This window comes from Xiphias gladius, chromosome 16 (assembly GCF_016859285.1).
Source record: "Xiphias gladius isolate SHS-SW01 ecotype Sanya breed wild chromosome 16, ASM1685928v1, whole genome shotgun sequence".
Classification (NCBI taxonomy): Eukaryota; Metazoa; Chordata; class Actinopteri; order Istiophoriformes; family Xiphiidae; genus Xiphias; species Xiphias gladius.
This window is the reverse complement of record NC_053415.1, coordinates 18,216,929-18,235,945: the sequence shown is the minus strand read 5'-3', so window position 1 is coordinate 18,235,945 and position 19,017 is coordinate 18,216,929. Positions and strand designations below refer to the sequence as shown.

The following is a 19,017-nucleotide window of genomic DNA, read 5'->3' as shown; positions in this document are numbered from 1 at the left end:
TGATGAGCCTACGCCAAATGTGTATTGTCACAATATGACTTGAGCCCGCCTGGAAGCTAAGATGAGTCAGTTCCAGTTGTGAATGGTGACTCTAAAAAAGTGACTCTAAGGGGACGATATCATAGTCGACAATACTGTATTTTGTTGTTGGATTTAATTGTTATAATAAATATCATTGCTGCGGAAGAGAATGATTGCATTCCTGCATTTTAAAAGAGGCTGGAGGTTCTTGTGAGAATGGCAAGAAATCAAAATGCACTCTATGACTCTGACAAAAGACAATTTTCTAAAAAACAACGTGAGGCTTTGATGTGCTAGAGAACTGTCGAGGGATTTCGGACCCTTTACTAATGATCAACCCTAAAAATGTGCCACTGTTGTCTCTCAGTAATGCTGAAATAGAGAAATAGAGAAATTTGAGATTTTGATTTTGATTTTGACTTTGACGATAAATTCATGGGATGTTTGAAAGTCTGCACATTCAAAGTCAGTGTATAACACTGTACATTATGTTTTTGTTCAGATAAGCAAGATTATTATTTTTAGAAGAAATGGGGGCATCTTGCCATTAAGTGCACATCTACATAAACTTAACATAACAGAAATTAAAATGTAATACCAATCTAAAAATCAAATGATTGCGTTTTGGTAGACAAAGACAGATTTGTGATAGTGTTAGAATTCCTTCTGTGGAGAGAAGAAACATCCCTCCATGGCATCAGTGTAGCGCACAGTGCCTCCCCTCCCTCTTGTAGTCGTAATGACTGCATTTCTTCAGGAAGACAAAGAAACTGCACAGCACCCTCCATTTAGCATGTAGCCACGTCACCCTAATAGAGGGACTAATTGACACCCCATGCTAACACTTACTAATTTCCTGTGAACAGTCTTAGCTGTTGTTCCTATGGCAGCTGAATGCACAAAGTTGCTTTGAACCAATGCATTTTCTGAATGAATGCAGTGTAAAGTAATCAGTGTTTTCACGCCTTTATAACGCAGCGATAGTGACAAATTCTATTTGAGAAGATTTACAGTTTCTACAAAGAGAAGGTCTCAAACGACAAACATGGGTTTGTGGAGGCGGGTTCTGCCTTATTATATCTGGATCCACTACTACCACACTAAGAGCTGGGTTGAAATCAATTTATACATATATACATACATACATAAATTGTAATTAATCAGAAAGCAGTCCAATTTACAGTACTTGTAGCCTAACATGTAGGTAACATGACAGGAGAATACACAAAGGACCCCTGCAAGTAACATGCTGACATTTTAATTTAATTAACAAGGATGCAGGCAATGAAGCCTGACAATTCAATAGGATTTTTGTTTTTAATTTAAAGCCGCTCTGCCTTTCATTTAAGCCGTCAAATTAATGAGTTATTTATGCCAGTGTACCAGACTGCAGTTAACTGCAATCAGTTCCAACAGTCAGGAAAGAAAAGCAGCCATACTGTGGATAAGAAGCGTGCGGTTCAAACAAAAGCTCTGCTGCCTGGATTGTAACATAGCAGGGCTGCTTAGCTGTGCTTCAGCTGATGCAGTCCCAACAAATCAGAGTATGGCCTGTCTATCCTCTGTGGTTAAATTGTGCTTGTGTGAAATCACCGAATGTGGTCTATGGTTGTGTTTTGTTTTTTGGGGGTTTTTTTTGTAATTCTTTTTGTTTTTTTCTGTTTAGTTGCTTTATTACTTATGTTTTGCTTAAAAGACAGATGACCAGCAGATTCTGATAGCTTACTGACGTGTTACCAATAGTTTTAGTAATTTTTCTGCGTTTTCCTGTCAAATATCCACTTATAGTCTGAACCAGTATTAGCAGAATTGGTTCACACACAGTAATGAACCTACAGAAAATTACAACCCGAATCCGTTGCTCCCCTCGGTTTCACAGAGATCTTTTGCGAGTTTTGCATCGTGGTTCAGCTGTCTGGCCGTCAAGTTTACAGGTCTGGTTCACTCTCATTGCTCTCGTAGTGTCATCTTCAACCAAAGCAGGCTCTGTTTTCAGTGGAGAAGCTCTAAAAACCTGCTATACACTATCTCAGCACAGTTAATAACCAGTGGGTGAACAAAGTAGAGCATTTAGCAGCTAAAGGGACAGATACTGTATTTCTTTCAGGAGCTGGTAGAAACCAAAACCAAAGCTAAAAGGAGAGCAAATATTGGACTTTTCAGTTGGACCAAAAATTAAAAAAAAATCCAATCCGCTTGAATGCTACGTTGCTCTACAACTGCTAGATTTGTAAGTAAGCAGCTGTTTGCGCACAAGTTGAAGGTGATGATATGTCGATGTTGTGCTCACAACTTGTTTCTACCTGTAATGTTATGGTGCTAACAGGCTAAAGATGTGGAGCACAGTAAACATTATACCTGCTAAACATTAGCATATTAGCATTGTCATTAGTCTTTGTTGATGCTTTTGCCCACACATTATCTGAACCTCAGAGACCCCTGGTCAAAGCAAAGTCAAATCTACTGCCTAGGTTTAATCCAACATATCTATACCAATTCCATAACAGACATTTAATATTTATAGCTAAATTGCTGTGATAGATAAAAGAAAATAATTTTGGTTAGTTATCCTGTAATGTAGCTAAAGAATATAACTTTAAAAACAACAAGCCAAAGAAGCAAATGTGTACAGTTTATACTGCCTTTTTTTTTATTTATTTATTTTTTTTTAATAAAAGGTATAATGGGTGCCTTGATTTGTACAAAACAAATTGATAATTATGTTCACAATAACCAAATTCTCTAAATTATCACTTTTATTTAAGAAAAGCTGAAGGGAGGCATACAGACTCTAAAATACAAATTGCTTGCATTAGTCTATGGTTAAACTTGATGGTAAAAAAAAATTCTTGATAAGTAGATTCAACATCAGGAGTGAAAATATCATTAGATTGCGCGGATCAATCACGATAATAACAGTCTTCCTCTTGGAAGTAAGACTCCTGCCATAATTGGATGTTTTATGTTATATGGCTATGTGAGGGGAAAAGCATACTGAAATGTCTGAAAATCATAGTGGAAGAGACCAACATGAAGTAGATATTGACATGCAAGAGAGTTTCTAAAATAAGCTGACAGTGGTCACATTTCCACCACCCCCTGCATGGATGTGCTGCTTTGGAGAGTATTGCATAGCGTATGCTGCATGCTGATAATGTCACCGTGCATACCGAAGATAAAAATGTTATCATGTCTTAGCGTGCGTGTGTGTGTGTCTGTGTGTGTGTGTGTGTGTGTGTGTGTGTGTGTGTGTGTGTGTGTTTAAGACTACATCTGTTCCAGGAACATGGCAAGGAAAAGATAAGGTCCATAGGTAACTGCAAGAGAACAGACGTACCCTGCATGCATACCAACCGCATGTATGCATGTAGGTGTATACTGACCTATGAAGCCAGATGAGGGAGGATTGGGCTGGATGTTCTCCTGAGTGTTGCCCTGAATCACATCCCAGAGTTGCCACACGTAGCTGGGGTGAAGAATGTAGAATGGCTGGCCAGGATGGAGCTTGCGGTGCTCCACATACGGGCCGAACAGGTTGTAGTCTGGACTGCCGTACCACTGACAAGAAATGAAAGAGAGGGAAGGAGAAGAGAAACCACAGCAGTTTAGACAACAGGGAGGTCGAATCTTGCAACTGTCTGGAATTTCTACTGATTCTCATTCTTCTAATCTTCATTTACCTCTTCTCCAGTTTAAAATGGCAAAATGAAATCAATATGGTAGTCGTGAAGTGACAGGATTAAAGTCGCCCTCCATATCGCTTCCTGCCTGCTATGACAGATTACCGAAAATATGAAGAGGTTGTGCGCCCACAGCCCTGGAGTCAGTGGGGGCCTTTGATGCACAGTGCTGTGCAAAAGTTTTAGGCATTTATCCATCAATCTATACCATCAGGAAGGCGTCTGATCCGTCCTAAATTCATTCTGCAGCACGACAATGACCCCAAACATACAGCCAGAGTAACAGAAACTATCTTCAGCGACAAGAGCAAGGAGTCCTGCAACAGGTGGTGTGGCCCCAGCAGAGACCTGATCTCAACATCATGGAGTTAGTCTGGGAGAACATAGAGACAGCAGACACTGAGACAGTCTCAATCCACAGAGGAACGGAGGCAAATTCTCCATAAAAACTATTCATGGCATTATCTTTAAAGCCTCTTCATTTTACTATTAGTGCCTAAAACTTTTGCACAGTAGAGTATGAGCAGTTTGCCACTAGAAAGCTGTTTTCACATTCATCTTCTACAGGGGGAAAGGTTCTCTCATTTTAACACATGTATGTAAAAGCAAGATTTGGTGACATCACAACTAGTTTGGAGCTAATCATGGTCCAATATGCAGCTGACACAGGTGATTTTGACAGACATCTTTTCTCATCTTTCTAATGAACGGGCACTTCAAAACTTTTATCAGACCTTAGATTGCTTTCGTCAGAGATACTAAAAACCATGCTAGACTTTGTAAAGGTAACGTACATGTTGGGAAATGTTGACTGTGTTTCAATGTATCAGACACGTCTGTCAGCACCAGGGAATATTCCTTTTTAGTATACGTCAAGCATTTAAGACAAATAACGGAGACACTGGAGATGCTATTGCAGCATGGCCACTGAGTATGAACGCATCTGGAAGATGACCTTTATGACGAACTTCTCTTCAGGGGAAACAACAGTGAGCCTACGCTACAGGTAAAACATTCCTCAATGCCATTTTGTGCTGTGTTGTGCTGAGTGGTCGTACAGTAGTCGTGGCTCTACACTACATTTGATTCTTATTTATTTATACTCTCACAGTTAGTAGTAGGTTGATGTTTTATTCACGTATGTTTTTTTTTTTTTGTTACTCTTAGAGATAAACAATGTATGATATACGTGGCATGCATAGAACAAAACAGAACTGAAACATAGTTAATGTAAAATACCAAAATATCCACGGAACTGTAACAACAAAAAAAACATTGTTCACCCAAGTACTGTTCGCTGGGGGATGGTGTCAGCAGTGCACGTACAGTATGTATCCTTGTATCAGGACTCTTAGCGAACCTGTGCACAGAGCCCATGGATAATCTGTCCCTGCCCCCCAAAGTCATCGTTTCAACAGACCCTGTTATACAGATTACTGAGCTGCGGCATCGTGGCTCCTTGAAATTTTTTTTCAAGAAACCAATTATTGTTTGATCTATGTAAGAAAGTCTGTCAGAGGCTATTTCCTGTTAGAAAATGAATGCGTTGGGAGTCAGTCGGAATATTCCGGACAAACTGTATTATCCTGAGAGAAGGCATCCCTGTGTTTAACATCTCAGTTTGGTTTGACAAAATGACTGCGGAAAATTACATCAAGCAGGGTAAGGTTGTCAAAAAAGTGGGGGAAATTTTAAGCCTCTGAAAAAAAGATACCCCGAACAACACTGCTGTACAAAGAAAAGCTCCCTCTACGACTGACGACACTGAACACCTCTGTTCTGCATTAGGAAAACTGCTTTGGCAGATTGTACCTGTACAAGCTGGCGAAACAAAGACATATTTTCTGTTCTGGCGATTGAATCAAGATGACTTTATTGTATTCTATAATTCTGCAGTTTTACCCACCGAAGATACAGTACAGTACAACGGATCAAACCATAAGTGGAGTGATATAATCAGTGTGTCACGTATGGATGGAGATAAAGGTCAGTTATAACGGGAAAAAAAAAAGGGCGTCAGGTTGGCTTTGCTCAGCTTTAGGTTGTCTGTCGTTTAGTATTGCGAAGCATTCCCGACCTACATAACAATGAGCTGAATGGATGTTTAACTAATCAGCCTCTTTGTTGCAATCTTTGCTTAAATGAGCTGTTTCAAGTATGGCATACACGGTAGGGGCCTCACCTCCATCTACAAGCATTGTATTGTTTGATACTCCCGGAATATGTGAGGCGACAAGTTTGCCCTATAATGGCCTCTGCTCCTCCAGAGAACTAAAGGTTAAAGCCTGAAATCTAGTGACTGTTGATTTGGAAGGACAAGTGCTTCTATTATTAAACTGCAAAAAAAATTAAATGGTGAAAGAAAGTTAATAAGAACAGACAAGGAAGTTTTTTATAATCCAATATAACAGAAATAGGCCATATAATTCAAATCATTAAGAGAGCAATGCCTACCTGCAGCATGCAAATCAATTTTAATAGCAACATGCGGTTTTGAGTTTATTAACTAAAAATTATAATTATAGGGATGTATGAAGAAGAAGAGGAGAAGAGAGGGAGATGGGGTGAGGGGATGGAAGAGGGAGTCAAAATAAAGACCTGCTTTTGGAAACACATACAAGAGCCCTTTCAAGGGCAGCTGAAGTCAGAAGGAGGGGGCAGAGATAGATAAGGGCAGACAGTGGATATGACAGAGAGAAGGGGTGGGGGGGTCAATTACAGTGGTGATAGCACTGATGCTATGTTTGTGCAGTTGAAATAACCACTGTGGCCCCTATGGTGGAACTACTAGTGGAACCTTTCCATCCATTGTCTGGGCTAAATATATGTCATTAAAATTGTTAACATTTTCTCTCCACTCACCATAAACTTGGTTTCAATATAAAAACAATAAAGGAATGTCTACTGACATTCCTTTATTGTTTTTTTAAGTTATGCAAGGTAAAGTGAGAGCAGTGGTGGGCAACGAACAACTTAATAAACTGGTTGTGTGGCTCATTTGATAGAAAGAAAAAAAACAAAAAAAAAAACATACCTTTTGTAAGTTGACAGTGTAAGGCGCAGGGTCCCAGGCCACCAGAGTCACATTCTTGTAGATCGAGCTAGCGTTGAATCGATGCTTAGGATTGGCCAGAATCTGTCGAGGGATATATGAAGTGAACATTTTAAACAAATTGTTTGTATTACAGTATCAATTAAAATGGTGTATTGCAATTATTTTACTAAACTGAACCAGCATCACGGCCACAATCTCCTAAAAGCAAATAGTCTAACACTTTGGGAAACATCCTTATTCACGGCAGGCAATTGGCTTAGCTTAGCATAAAGACTAAAAACAGGGGGAGACAGCTAGCCTGGCTCTGTGTCTGTGTCTGGAACTTTTAATCTTTCAAAATTTCACAACCTAAGTTTTTCTCGTTTTGGTTTAGATTGTATCTCAGGAAGCATGAAGGTGACAAAATGTCTCATAACAACCCTGAACTATCCTCACATGTACACATAAATATATATAATAAATACACAATAATGTTAAGGAATGCACCTAAAATTGCAAAGGTGTGGATGAGATAAATAAAAACAATAGAATCACGACGACCTTCACCAAATGTAAAAACTGATGTGAACTGAAGTTGTAAATCATTTATGTTTTCATCATTTGCCACTCTGCATGACATCCACGTCTTACATGTGTTTCTCGAAGTGACGCGGCTCTATGAATGATGCATTTATTAATGGTTCATTATTATGGCTCACCCAAGGCTGGACTCTCACTCACCTGCGAGTTGATGATGCGGATAGTGGTTTTGCTCCCCACGTCTCTCACATATCCCTCTGTAGGTGCAGCGTTGAACCGTAAAACTGCATCGTGGGTGTCTGAAAGGCAAAACCACAGACCACATCGCCTTGAAGCAGGTAATGAACTGACCTTGAGTTAATAAGATTCTGGAGGTTTTCTCCCCAATCCTTTACATGCTGTTCCCCCACCCCCCACAAAAACTTTTATTATTTAGAGCTATTTATATCAGGCAATACAGGTTTGGTATTTAGAAAGTACTGACATTTGATATCTAGTCCTGGAGTTTTTCAGATAAATGCAGTCTCAGTTAAACCTCCAAGACAAAACACTGTACTATCTATTCCAAATCTTTGCCAGAGTTTTTCAAGGTCTAGATGCAGTCACCACGGTCTTTTACACTGTTACCGCTTAGTATTATCATTTTTCCGAGGCAACTTCAAATGCATGAAGGTTCACTTTGGCTCACTGAACTATGCACGCGGTTGTTTGTATGTGACATGCATGCAAAAATACACACACACACACACACACACACACACACACACACACAGTCACACACACACACACACACACACACACACACACACACACACACACACACACACACACACACACACACACACACACACACACACACACACACACACACACACACACACACACACACACACACACACACACACACACACACACACACACACACACACAATCTTTTTGTAGATAGTCAGATCATGGGCCCAGCACCCTCAAAGTCTTTGTGGCAGGAGTCACTATGACAACATGGTGACTGCCGTGTTGTAAATTGTGATGACACTGACGACAGCGTCTTGCAGGCTTACAGACATACCTGAAGTTGACTGATGAGCCACCACTAACATAAAAAGCTTTACTTGCAAAATATTACAGTTTCACCAAGTAACTCTGTATTTTAAGTCCACATTTTGTATAGTGTCCTTCACAGTTCACGCACCAACATGAAATCCTCAGCTTTGACGGACGGTTTTAGTAATAATTACAAACTTATAATGTCTGCCTATCTGTTGATCGATCCGTCAGCTCCAGCGACTCCCCTTCCCGCGTCTCTCTGACACCAGAATAGATGATGCTTCAGCTTTTGATCTGATACTTTCTCATCACTGCCACCGGTCGACTGTTACAACAGCAATTGGCATTCAGAACAACTACCTACTGCAAACACTCACGAAACGTGCTCACGGGCCTGACATTGAGTTTGCCCTCCTGTTCCAGTGTAGTACTGTAAACACGTCTGGTCCCTGCAGAACTACCATGCTAATGGATTTTCAAGATGGTTTTCTTAAAGCAGAGATTGTTCCTTGTCTGCATCCAGCAGAAATGTTTCTCATAATAAAGCCAAACAGTCTGGGGCTTATTTTTGCTGGAGCAGGAATTCACAATATCAATGTTTTACACCATCTTCAGAAAAAAAAAAAAAAAAAAAGGAAAAACACTTTTCCAAATGACCATTTAATTATTTCTTTTTACTTTTAATTAATTGTTGTCTCTTTTTCTTTTAATAATTTCTATTTATTTACTTTATTCTTGTAAAAGAAAATTGTTGACGTTTGCACTGATAACTATTGATTGTCTGGAGATGAGCCTGTTTTACAGTATATGCCTTTGCTAATTAGCAGCCTCCAACTGTTTCACATATTTAAACCTGTGGATAATTGTACATTTTTATGAGTCTGATGAACCCCCCTCCACTGTAGTGGTAAAGCATTCAGGCCTGCACCGTTCTCTTAGTGTACATCGCACATGCACTCGCCCACTTGTCCAGAACACGGTGAAGGATGACTCATCTGACCATATTACTTTTTTCCAGATCTCTGTAGAGTAGTGCCTATGGTTTTGCACCACTGAACTCCCAAATGTATGAGGGGTTTTTGCACTGCCACCACTATAATGACGTCTTTCCCATAGATCTAAATGCAGATGTCACTTTAGTCACTGTTCCTATTGAAACACCAGCCAGTCGATCAGGCTTTGTAACTGAAGCTCCTGCCATCTGTGCCCCAACAATGAACCCTCTTTCAAAGTCTCTTAGATCTTTACCTCTTGCCATCTTGATACAAAATCAGAATCCACTGGGCCTGCTCAGCATTTGTATACACGCCACAGAGCATGATTGGATCTAAACTGCTTAATTGTACCATGTAGTGCACCTGTGTGGAAGCACCGGCATTTATTATATTTTTCTCCACTCATTTATTCAGGTTTTTTCTTCAACTTGTCACCCGTGTATATTTTTATCAACTGAGAGCGCGGTCACTATTGCACACTTGAGCTGCTCATAAGTCATGATTGACAGGCCCCTATGTGTCTTCATGTAGAGAAACCCTCTCAGATGTTGCCTGGTTGACATTAGGGAACCAGCCCATGTGACGTCGTAATGACAAATACTTTTTGTCATGAATACTTTTTCCTATCGCAAGAGATTTTCAGTCTTCTCTGACTGCGACCCCCTTAAAATGAAGTGATGCTTCATCTGTGACCCCCTTGTCAGGTAGCGGATTGGCAAGCAGTTTAATCAAAAAAAAAAAATTTTTTTTTTCCTATTTTCTTTGACTCCTTTTCAGAGGAGCCCTGGAGGTTTAAAGCTGTCAAGTACTTCAAATCAAAGAGAAATTCCAAAAATACACTCAAGTATAAATAGTAAAAAGAAAGAACAGACTAAAATTATTGCGTGACTCCAAGCCTGGGAGCTGGTCTAAACTTAGGCAATATACTCAATTACCCGTTTATTAAGCATATCTGTACAATCCAATAAAATCAAACTGCAGTAAAATCTTTGTGAAGCTTGATTTTAACTCTGCCATATTCTGGCAAGTGTAGTTTGCGGTTTTCTGACTTGGCAGAATGCACAGAGCTTAAATGGGCTGAGTTCAAATCAAAAATTCAGCTGATCTTAGGCTACGAGTGCACTTTTCCTGTCTTTTAGTATTCATGACAAGGACCAGGGTTGTCTAATCTTCTGGTGACCCTGTGTATAATGCATTACAGACAGATCCGCATCTTTAAAAGCTGGGAGTTGTTAATATTAATGGCTGAAAGTAAACATTGGCTTCCGGCTGTAAGCCAACTGTGTGAAAGAGAGAGAGAGAGAGAGAGAGAAGGAACTCATTAAAACAAACAACATCAGGTTCAGGTTCACCGTTTTGTGCTTTCTCAGTGGCAGAACTACTGTAAAGTGTGTGCAGCCTGCGACATATAAAGTGATTAAGCTACAGTATTACAACACCCTTTTTCATACTCTGTGACAGAGATTGATTAATGTAATGCGAAGGGTCCATCTATCAGGGTCTATGATATTAAGTCTGCATGAGCCCACTGCTGCTCTGTTGATGCTGATATGATTTGATATGTTTCTCTTGTTACAGTATGTTTATTACAGTATGTTAAAGTTTGTGATCAACACTGCTGGGACTGAGATGCAGCCTATTTTGATACTTTGGGATTTGTTAGAGACCTAATATTGCTTTCCGAACTCAAATATAGATATGTCGATTGTTAGACCCCCTGTACAGCTGACATACTATCTGCTGGTGGGCTTTCAACTTAATATAACTGACCCTGTTTAGCTGCCTCTGAAGTCACGATTCAGTTACCTCAAAGCTAGGCATCTTTTTATATCTAAAAGCATGGATGTCAGCCTCCGTGCCTGACAAATACAAACTGGGAAACGGTAGCAAGCTGCGACAGCAGATGTCTGGCAGTAAATGAAGTGAAGATTCTTGTCCAGTCATGTCTGGTCCAAGTCGGAAGGATATTTAAAATCAAGTCACTCTGTCATCTGCTAATACATTTGCTTTTACCTGAACTGTTATTATTCACTGTTCTGGTATCAATCATGGCTCCGGTTATTACTGTATCATATATTTCTCTCTGCAGGCCAACTTTCATTGGCTTGGTGTTAGGTTATAAATTAAAATAATGTGCTCACTTTTGAGGTATTAAATGGCCCTGTTCCAATTACATTACCAACCTGTTAACACATCATGTGCCTGAGCGTCCTCTAACATCAGCAGATGAGGCCCTGGTGGGGATGCAGTGTGTCGGATGAGGACTGTTCTATAGATTTTCGAGGGATCTTTTCCATTTTTTGAAATTATTTCATTTTCTTTGCTCTTCATTTCGGCTTCCTGTTTTGATTGATTGAGACTATAGCTTGTATTTATTCCCTGTGAGGCACTTTGTACTTTGTACAGAAAAGTGCTCTGTAAACAAATTTTATTATTATCACTGACAAAGGGGCTGAAATGCTTGGCTGACTAATTGATTATGCAATTAACATTTAAGTCTTTTATCGGGCAAAAATTTCCAACATCTGCTGGTTCTAGCCTCTCAAATATGGGCAAATAAGGCATCACCTGGGCCCTTTGCAACATTTATTTTTCACTTTTTTTTGACATTTTATAGGCTAAACAACAAAATCAAATTAACATGTTCAGCAGTAATGCATATAAGTTCTAGCAGCAAGTTCTGTAAGAACAAGAAAATACCTCAGGTCTAGAAAAAATGATTCTATACTTTTTATTGTTCTGACAGTATTTATTTTCTGATATAACACGACATTAGAGCCATTTTTGCATTTTATGTCTTTTATTCTCATGGATTCAGAATGTTAAGACTAATGACAGGGCAACAGAATGCCAAATAGAATGAATAAATAAATAAATAAATAAATAAATAAATAAATATAAATATATATATAAATATATATATATATATATATAAAGATCTGCAGTGTTTTTTTTTTTTAACACTTCCACTGGAGGGCACCAATTCAGACTAAATCAGTTACAGAAAACACAAAGTGGTTACACTCAATCTGAAACAATGACCCAACATTTGCAGAAAAACTACATGAAAAAACAGGAGTAAGAGGCTTCACCAACACAGACTGAGGGACCCTAAACAGGATACTTACTCAACAGTTCAACAAGCAGTGATTTCAAATATAACCTCAGAGCTGAGTCGAAACCTCTCAGACTTTCCCATTACTAATAAATATCACAACCTTCACAAGGAGAATATTTGTTGCAGGGCATTTAACAGGATAATGCCGTAATGTCTGCGCATTATGTATTTTCTCCACCCCTGTGTTGTAATGCGGCTGCTGTTCATTCTTTTCACCACACGATGGCAGCCACACATCATCACACATCTAGACACTAAACCTAACCGAGCCAAAACCTCCGTTACAAGCCTCCCACACGGGGAACTCAGGTTCTCAGCAGGTGCTGAGAAACCCAATAATCTAAATGTCAGCCAACCGGCAAGTGGCACAGAGAAGGGGTTACGAGTCTCGATTTCACACATTTAGGAGATTCGTCACCTCACACAGCTGCATGATGCGGGTTTTGATTCAGTGCAGCCTTTTGGGAAGGACCAGTGACAGCAAAAGTAGACAGGGTTGAGATCAATGAAGTTCGATATCCTGTAGAAGCTAAGCCTGAGAATTAATGTAACCAAGTCACTCTTTTTTCAACACTGGGAGGGCTACTCAATAATTAATCAGCTTTGGTACATTTCTCTAATTCATGAAGTCAATAAGTCGCTGAGTCTCCTGTAAGAAGAACTGAATAGCATGATAATGACACACTGAACCAATACCCTGCTTCCGTTTGACAAAGACTTATGTGATAGCCCTAAGAGAAGAGATGGTCATGAAGAACAATTTTTTATTTGACAACTTTTACGTTCTCATATTGACTTGGGGGCCCTCTAGGAATTTCTTTTTACAAGGTATGTATGGTGGAAACCGGGAAAATGTTAATTCAATTATGATGCTGGAAAGACCCTCGCTTCCTTTGTTTATGAGCATGTGCATATGGGTCACATTATTGGACAGAACCCAAAAACAAACGTGGGGGATGATGATACATCAACAGAGATTTAGAACTACCTGCAGAGTTTTCCACCCAAGGCCCGGTGCCCAAAACTGAAGACTGCCTCTTTTTTCTGTTCTACTCGGTCAAATTAATGTTCATACTCCAGTATTAAAAACGGGACTAAAAATACCCAAAAAACACCTAATATTCAGGGACTCATATGCACACACATACTTGGAGGTGTATTTGAATGTATGTATAGTCTGTATTTCTGTAACTTTGCGAGTGGGAGCATCAGTATTCAAAGACTCCAGCACTGATGTTTTGCACTGACACTGCACCACAAGTTAATTCCACTGTGACCATGGGGTCAAGGTGCAGATCACTTGCGACAAACACAGGTCTGCATCACTTGTGTGCATCTGTTTTTCTGCTTTCTCTTTCTAGGGCAATGTAATCTGGGACAGCCAGTGTCTGTATAACCCTGTCACCATGTAGAAATGTTAAAGAAATGTAGAAAAATAGAGCGGAAGTCCCCCTTATTACTTCTAGTGTTTCTTCTGAGGAGCTGAATTCACAAGGGAATGCAAGGAAGCTGCACTGTATGTGATGTGAAGGAGCCTGATCGGTTAGCAGAGGGGTTTCTGCTTTCTTCTAGTGAGCCATCTGTCACCGAGTTCACACTCTCCCCAGTAACCAAAGAGCTGCCAACGTCTCTAAACCAAGAGCACACACATTCAAATGCAAAGACATATAGCCTGTGACAAACACACACAACCCTGCTCGCAATCAGCTTGACAACTTAATCAGCAAATGCCATGAAAAAAAAACCTGACTGAATGGAAATCACTGCAGGTACAGATGGATTTTTGTTGAACTTTAAAATCCAACATCTTTGTGGGCGACTGTGCATAAAAGATCAAGAATACATGATTAGTGCTGGCTCAAAGCGAACAAACAAGTCTTTCCTACTGGTATTTTTGCGAGTTCAATACAAAATGCTTTTACACTGGTACGTACTGCATTACGTCTTAAGAGCCTTATGCCCACACTCTGAAGTCGGACACTGAAGAAACCTTTCACCTTCTCCCGTCAATTCGGCGTTTATATGTTACCAAACTAACTAGTGCCCATATAAATAAAAGCAAATAATATAAGTTTAAAAACTCTCTTGAGTCTTGTGTGACAAAGTTTAGCTTTAAGCAGCGCAGGTGGCGATTCATACCGTAGCTCTGGACACTCACTGCTGAGACCACTCAGTAGTACAAAACCGAACAAAACCCATATACTCAACTTTGGATACCAGTTCTCATACAGACTCGATGTCCTTGAGACTCCCTGTACATGCCGAACTGCAGCCCGTGCGCAGAAGAGACCGGGGGCCTTGGGGCTCGCCACACTCGTTCACGTGCCAGAGTGGGACAGGCTTGTGGGCCCGTTAGCCTATTTCATTTCCTAAGTTATCCCTTTTACTTAACCTACAGCTTCAGATTTTGGGAGGATAAAGAAGCATTTTGTTTTACATGCTTTGCCAATTGACATGGGCATGTCATGTTAGTGTGCCCTGCTCTGCAACACTCATTACATTTAGAGGTCCGCACCTTGTACCGAGGGACATCACGTCACTATGATCCAAATACATGATGTTGACATGAATGGTTCAGTTACAAGAATGGCAGACTGGTAACTGATTCATTCAAATTTAACTAGAGTTGCTGACATGGATTTTAGTAATCTCATTATATCTGCACTATTCTGGTGCAGCTATACTACCGCTACCACTACAGCTATGCTTTGTAGTGCTTTTATGATGTTAAGCTGCTTCTAATGAAACTCAACACTTTCACAATAAACGACTTTAGTGAACAGATCCGCATCTTTAAAACATTATGCCCCTCATCTGCTGGAAGTGTTTGAATTTGAAACAGATGGACGAGCTCTGAGCTTTACATTAAGTGCGACCAGCACCAATGCCAAATAACAGTAATAGCAAATGGCAAATTAAGGCTTTTTTGACAAAGATCAATTATCAGATTTCGATGAAATTTAGCATGAATTTTATTCATCTCTGGAGTCTAAACCCTAATGATTTTCAATACTACTTGAGCTCTCCTTAAGTGCCATCAACAGGCCTAAATGTCCACTTGTAAACAAGAAATAACAAAATTTAACCAACAGATTACCATTAAAAGCTACTGAGGAAAATTCATTCTCACTGTAAAATCTCTCTGTTTTGGACAATAAGCTTTCCACTAGCACCACCCAGGGATCTCCATCCCAACTGTACACGGCTGATATCTCATAATTTAACGGGCAAATTGTTGATTGCAAATTTGCTAATGATGAAATAAACCCTTTTGATTTCATTGAGCACATGGTGTTTCCTCAGCACCACATTCAGGAAGTTCAGGAAAAAGTATATGTTAAGTCCAGCAGTTGGCATACTTTGAGCGAACATTGCCACCTCAAGGGGAACCGTACATAGTACAAGGTCTGTGCATATGCTTTCAACTTTTGTCTTGTTTTAAGTCTACAGTCTTGTCGGTCATCGGGCATCGATTCATCTGGTGATTGTAGGGCTCGGTATTTTGGTCCTAGTGTCAATACGACGCCTAAGTCTGTCAGGATAAAAAATTATTTTTTCAAAACCTTACGTAGAGGAATATTAAAATCTTTTTCAAAGCCTGTTTTTTTCCATTCATCAAAAGAAGCCAGACTTCTCAAATGTTAAATGTTGTCAATAAACATGAAATTTATGAACTAAATAAGACATGGTCTGGTGGTTGGTACCCAGTCTTACTCAACTGCTGACTCTCTGAAGAGCAGAAATTGTTGTCCTTACTCAAAATCTCTCTCTCTACTCACCGATCTCTTTGCCCAGTCCTGAGCGCAGGATGGCACCAGCCGAGGTGACCACCGCACAGCTCTTAAAGCGACTCTGGTCCTGCTGCTTGTACAGGTGTTCCAGAGGAAGGGACGGCACAAGACGAGCCCAGCCGAGTGAGGAGAAGGGCTGCTCCGAGCCGTCCACTGTCCTGAGCCGGGCCTGGGCTTTCATTTGACACAGCAGCTCCTTGGAATTCTGGGCAGCCCTGCGACGCCCTGCGTAGGAAACATGGTGTTTGTTGGCGCTCACGTAGTCTTTCATGGCGCGCTGCAGTCGAGGACTCAGCATGCCGGCAGACACACGGCCCCGCCACAGCCGCTGCACCACAGAGGCTGACTTGGAGAAGTAATATTCCTCCAGATCAGAGGAGTCACCACCTGCCCTCCTGTCTGCTGTAGTCCTCACTCTGTTTTCCAGCTCTTCGTCTTCATTTTCCCTGTCATCTTCTTCCTCCTCCTCCCCAGGGTGGTGGTGTTTGGTGCTGACATGGTTCTGATACTCGGTTGTCTGAGATGTTCTCTCACGACTCTGGACTGCAGGGTCTGAGTGAGAGCCCACGTTCTCTGTACCAAAGGAGGACCAGGCAGCCAGGCTCTGGGGGTCCAGGTAATCCTGGCGGCTGGCTTCCTGGCTACCATAGATGGCATAGGGGGCGCTGTTTGGGCTGTGGCTCACCTCCAGGCTGGACTCTGCGGTCGTGGAGCTAGCGGAAGGCTCCGGCTCTGGCTCGTCTCCGGGGTAGGTTGTAGTTAATGTCAAAGTCAGTTCAGGCCGAGAGCCCATGATGGCGTGCTGGTGATGGGAGGCCTGTATGGAGGCCAAGCGACGGGTGTCAGGGTGCTGGGAGAGTAAAGAGCCAGCAGAGGTCAGGGGCTCATCCACACGAGCATCCAGGAAGTAAGAGAGGAGGGCAAGGAAGAGGAGAACCCAGGCCAGCATTCCCACCAGCACCAACCTCCGCCACTGCCTCATATTGGACTTCATTACCTCTCACTCACATACACGCCTCTTCAGCTGGCCCACCAACAACAAAGCCCCACAGCCAGGACTTAGCCCAGAGGTCGGCTGGAGGGCCTGTAAAAAGAAGAAAGCTCTGATGCAACCGCTCAGGGGAAGAAGAAAAAACATGGAATATTGTGGCAGAGGTTTGAAACACTCACCTCGACTGATGGCTCTATTTCTTCATGTCCACATGACCGCCAGGATATAACAGGACCCTGAGAAGAAGAGTGCTACAAATTAGTAGGGTCAAGAGTGCACATGCACGCATGAGGCTGTGTGCGCATGAGAACACTCTGCTCACACAGACACACCACAGGAAAACACCTCCTGCAGGGCAGAACTTGGCTGCTTTCCGCTCGTAACATAAAAGGATGGTTTTTGGAAAAATTGGCCCATTTAATAGCTGGAATCAAATTTGCAGCTTCCTTCATATAATATTCAACATTCGAGGCACGACAAAAACTAAACACTAATCCATCAGCTGGGTGTCGGTGTCACATCACACAACAAAAATCACACAAAATATGAATTATCTGAAGAACCTTAAACTAATAAACAAATATACTCCAGGGTTTGACCGAAGGAACATGGGAGTGTGACGTCAACAGGAACTTTAAACCAACTTTAACGATTAGAAGATTAATCATTAACACTATTTAGCATTTGTAAGCAGTATATAAACACTTTATAATGTGGTTCTAAGCAGATAAAAGGGCAACTGTAAGTTCTTATTAATGCCAAGTATTTGTCAGCAACTACTGTATACCTTCACCTATGAGGACATATTTTATATTATTACAACTTTGTTATACTATACTGTCACTCATTATCAGTTTATACACCAGCATTCAATTACAGGTGTCCATAGGAGAAGTTATATGTGTTAACAAATACATTAATGAGCACTTATATCTGCTTATAATTACAATATAATGTGTTATAAACTATTTATTCCATGTTTATATACTGCTTGGAAATGCTAAATGGGGTTTAAAATAAAGTGGTACTGATTAATCAATTACTCAATTGACAAAAAAAATAATCAATCCATAATTTCAACAATCAATCAATAATTCCCCCGTTACAGCTCCTACATTGTGAGGATTTGGTGCTTTCCTTTGTCTCACATGATAATAGACTGAATATTTTCAGGTTTTGGACTGTTACTCAGACAAAACAAGCAATCGGACGACATTGCCTTGGACCTCAGGAAGTTGTGATGGGCATTTTTCACTATTTTCTGACATGTTACGGACCAAATACTTACTTTTTTGGTTTTATTATCCCAGAGGACTGGGCAGAATACAATGTTTCCCAGACTTTCCAGTAGAGCTGTCGAATCTTTTCTCAAGTAATCAGGTAATTGCACACTGGTGTTAAACAGAGATACAGTACTGTATATAAGATTTATGCACTTTATGTGTTTAGATTCTTATCCATCACTCTATACCATCAGGGAGGCGTCTGATTGGTCCCAAATTCATTCTGCAGCACGACAACAAGCCCAAACATACAGCCAGAGTCATAAAGAACTATCTTCAGCGACAACAAGAGCCTGCAAGAGATGGTGTGCCCCCCACAGAGGCCTGATCTCAACATCAGTCTGGGTCTCCATTACATGAGGAGACAGGAGACAGTGAGAAAGTCTCAATCCACAGAAGAACTGTGGCAAGTTCTCCACGATGCTTGGAGCAACCTACCTGCCAAAGACTGCCCTTTATATGAAGTTAATTGATTAACAAAACTATTCTTAGCATTATTTTTGAAGGGATCCTCAAT

General features: G+C 40.7%; 1 protein-coding gene across 3 annotated transcripts in view; it reads right to left on the bottom strand.

The window, feature by feature from the left end:
• LOC120801293 (beta-galactoside alpha-2,6-sialyltransferase 2-like) overlaps positions 1–19,017 on the bottom strand; it is a 40,922-nt gene that overhangs the window by 7,059 nt on the left and 14,846 nt on the right. For all 3 annotated transcript variants that reach the window (XM_040148100.1, XM_040148098.1, XM_040148097.1), the window contains 5 exons: positions 17,397–17,453; positions 16,215–17,310; positions 7,477–7,574; positions 6,736–6,837; positions 3,405–3,579 (listed from right to left, as the gene is read on the bottom strand). In XM_040148100.1, coding sequence (XP_040004034.1) covers positions 3,405–3,579; positions 6,736–6,837; positions 7,477–7,574; positions 16,215–17,220 — 1,381 coding nt within the window. In that variant the 5' untranslated portion in view covers positions 17,221–17,310; positions 17,397–17,453. The remainder of the gene's footprint in view (positions 1–3,404; positions 3,580–6,735; positions 6,838–7,476; positions 7,575–16,214; positions 17,311–17,396; positions 17,454–19,017) is intronic.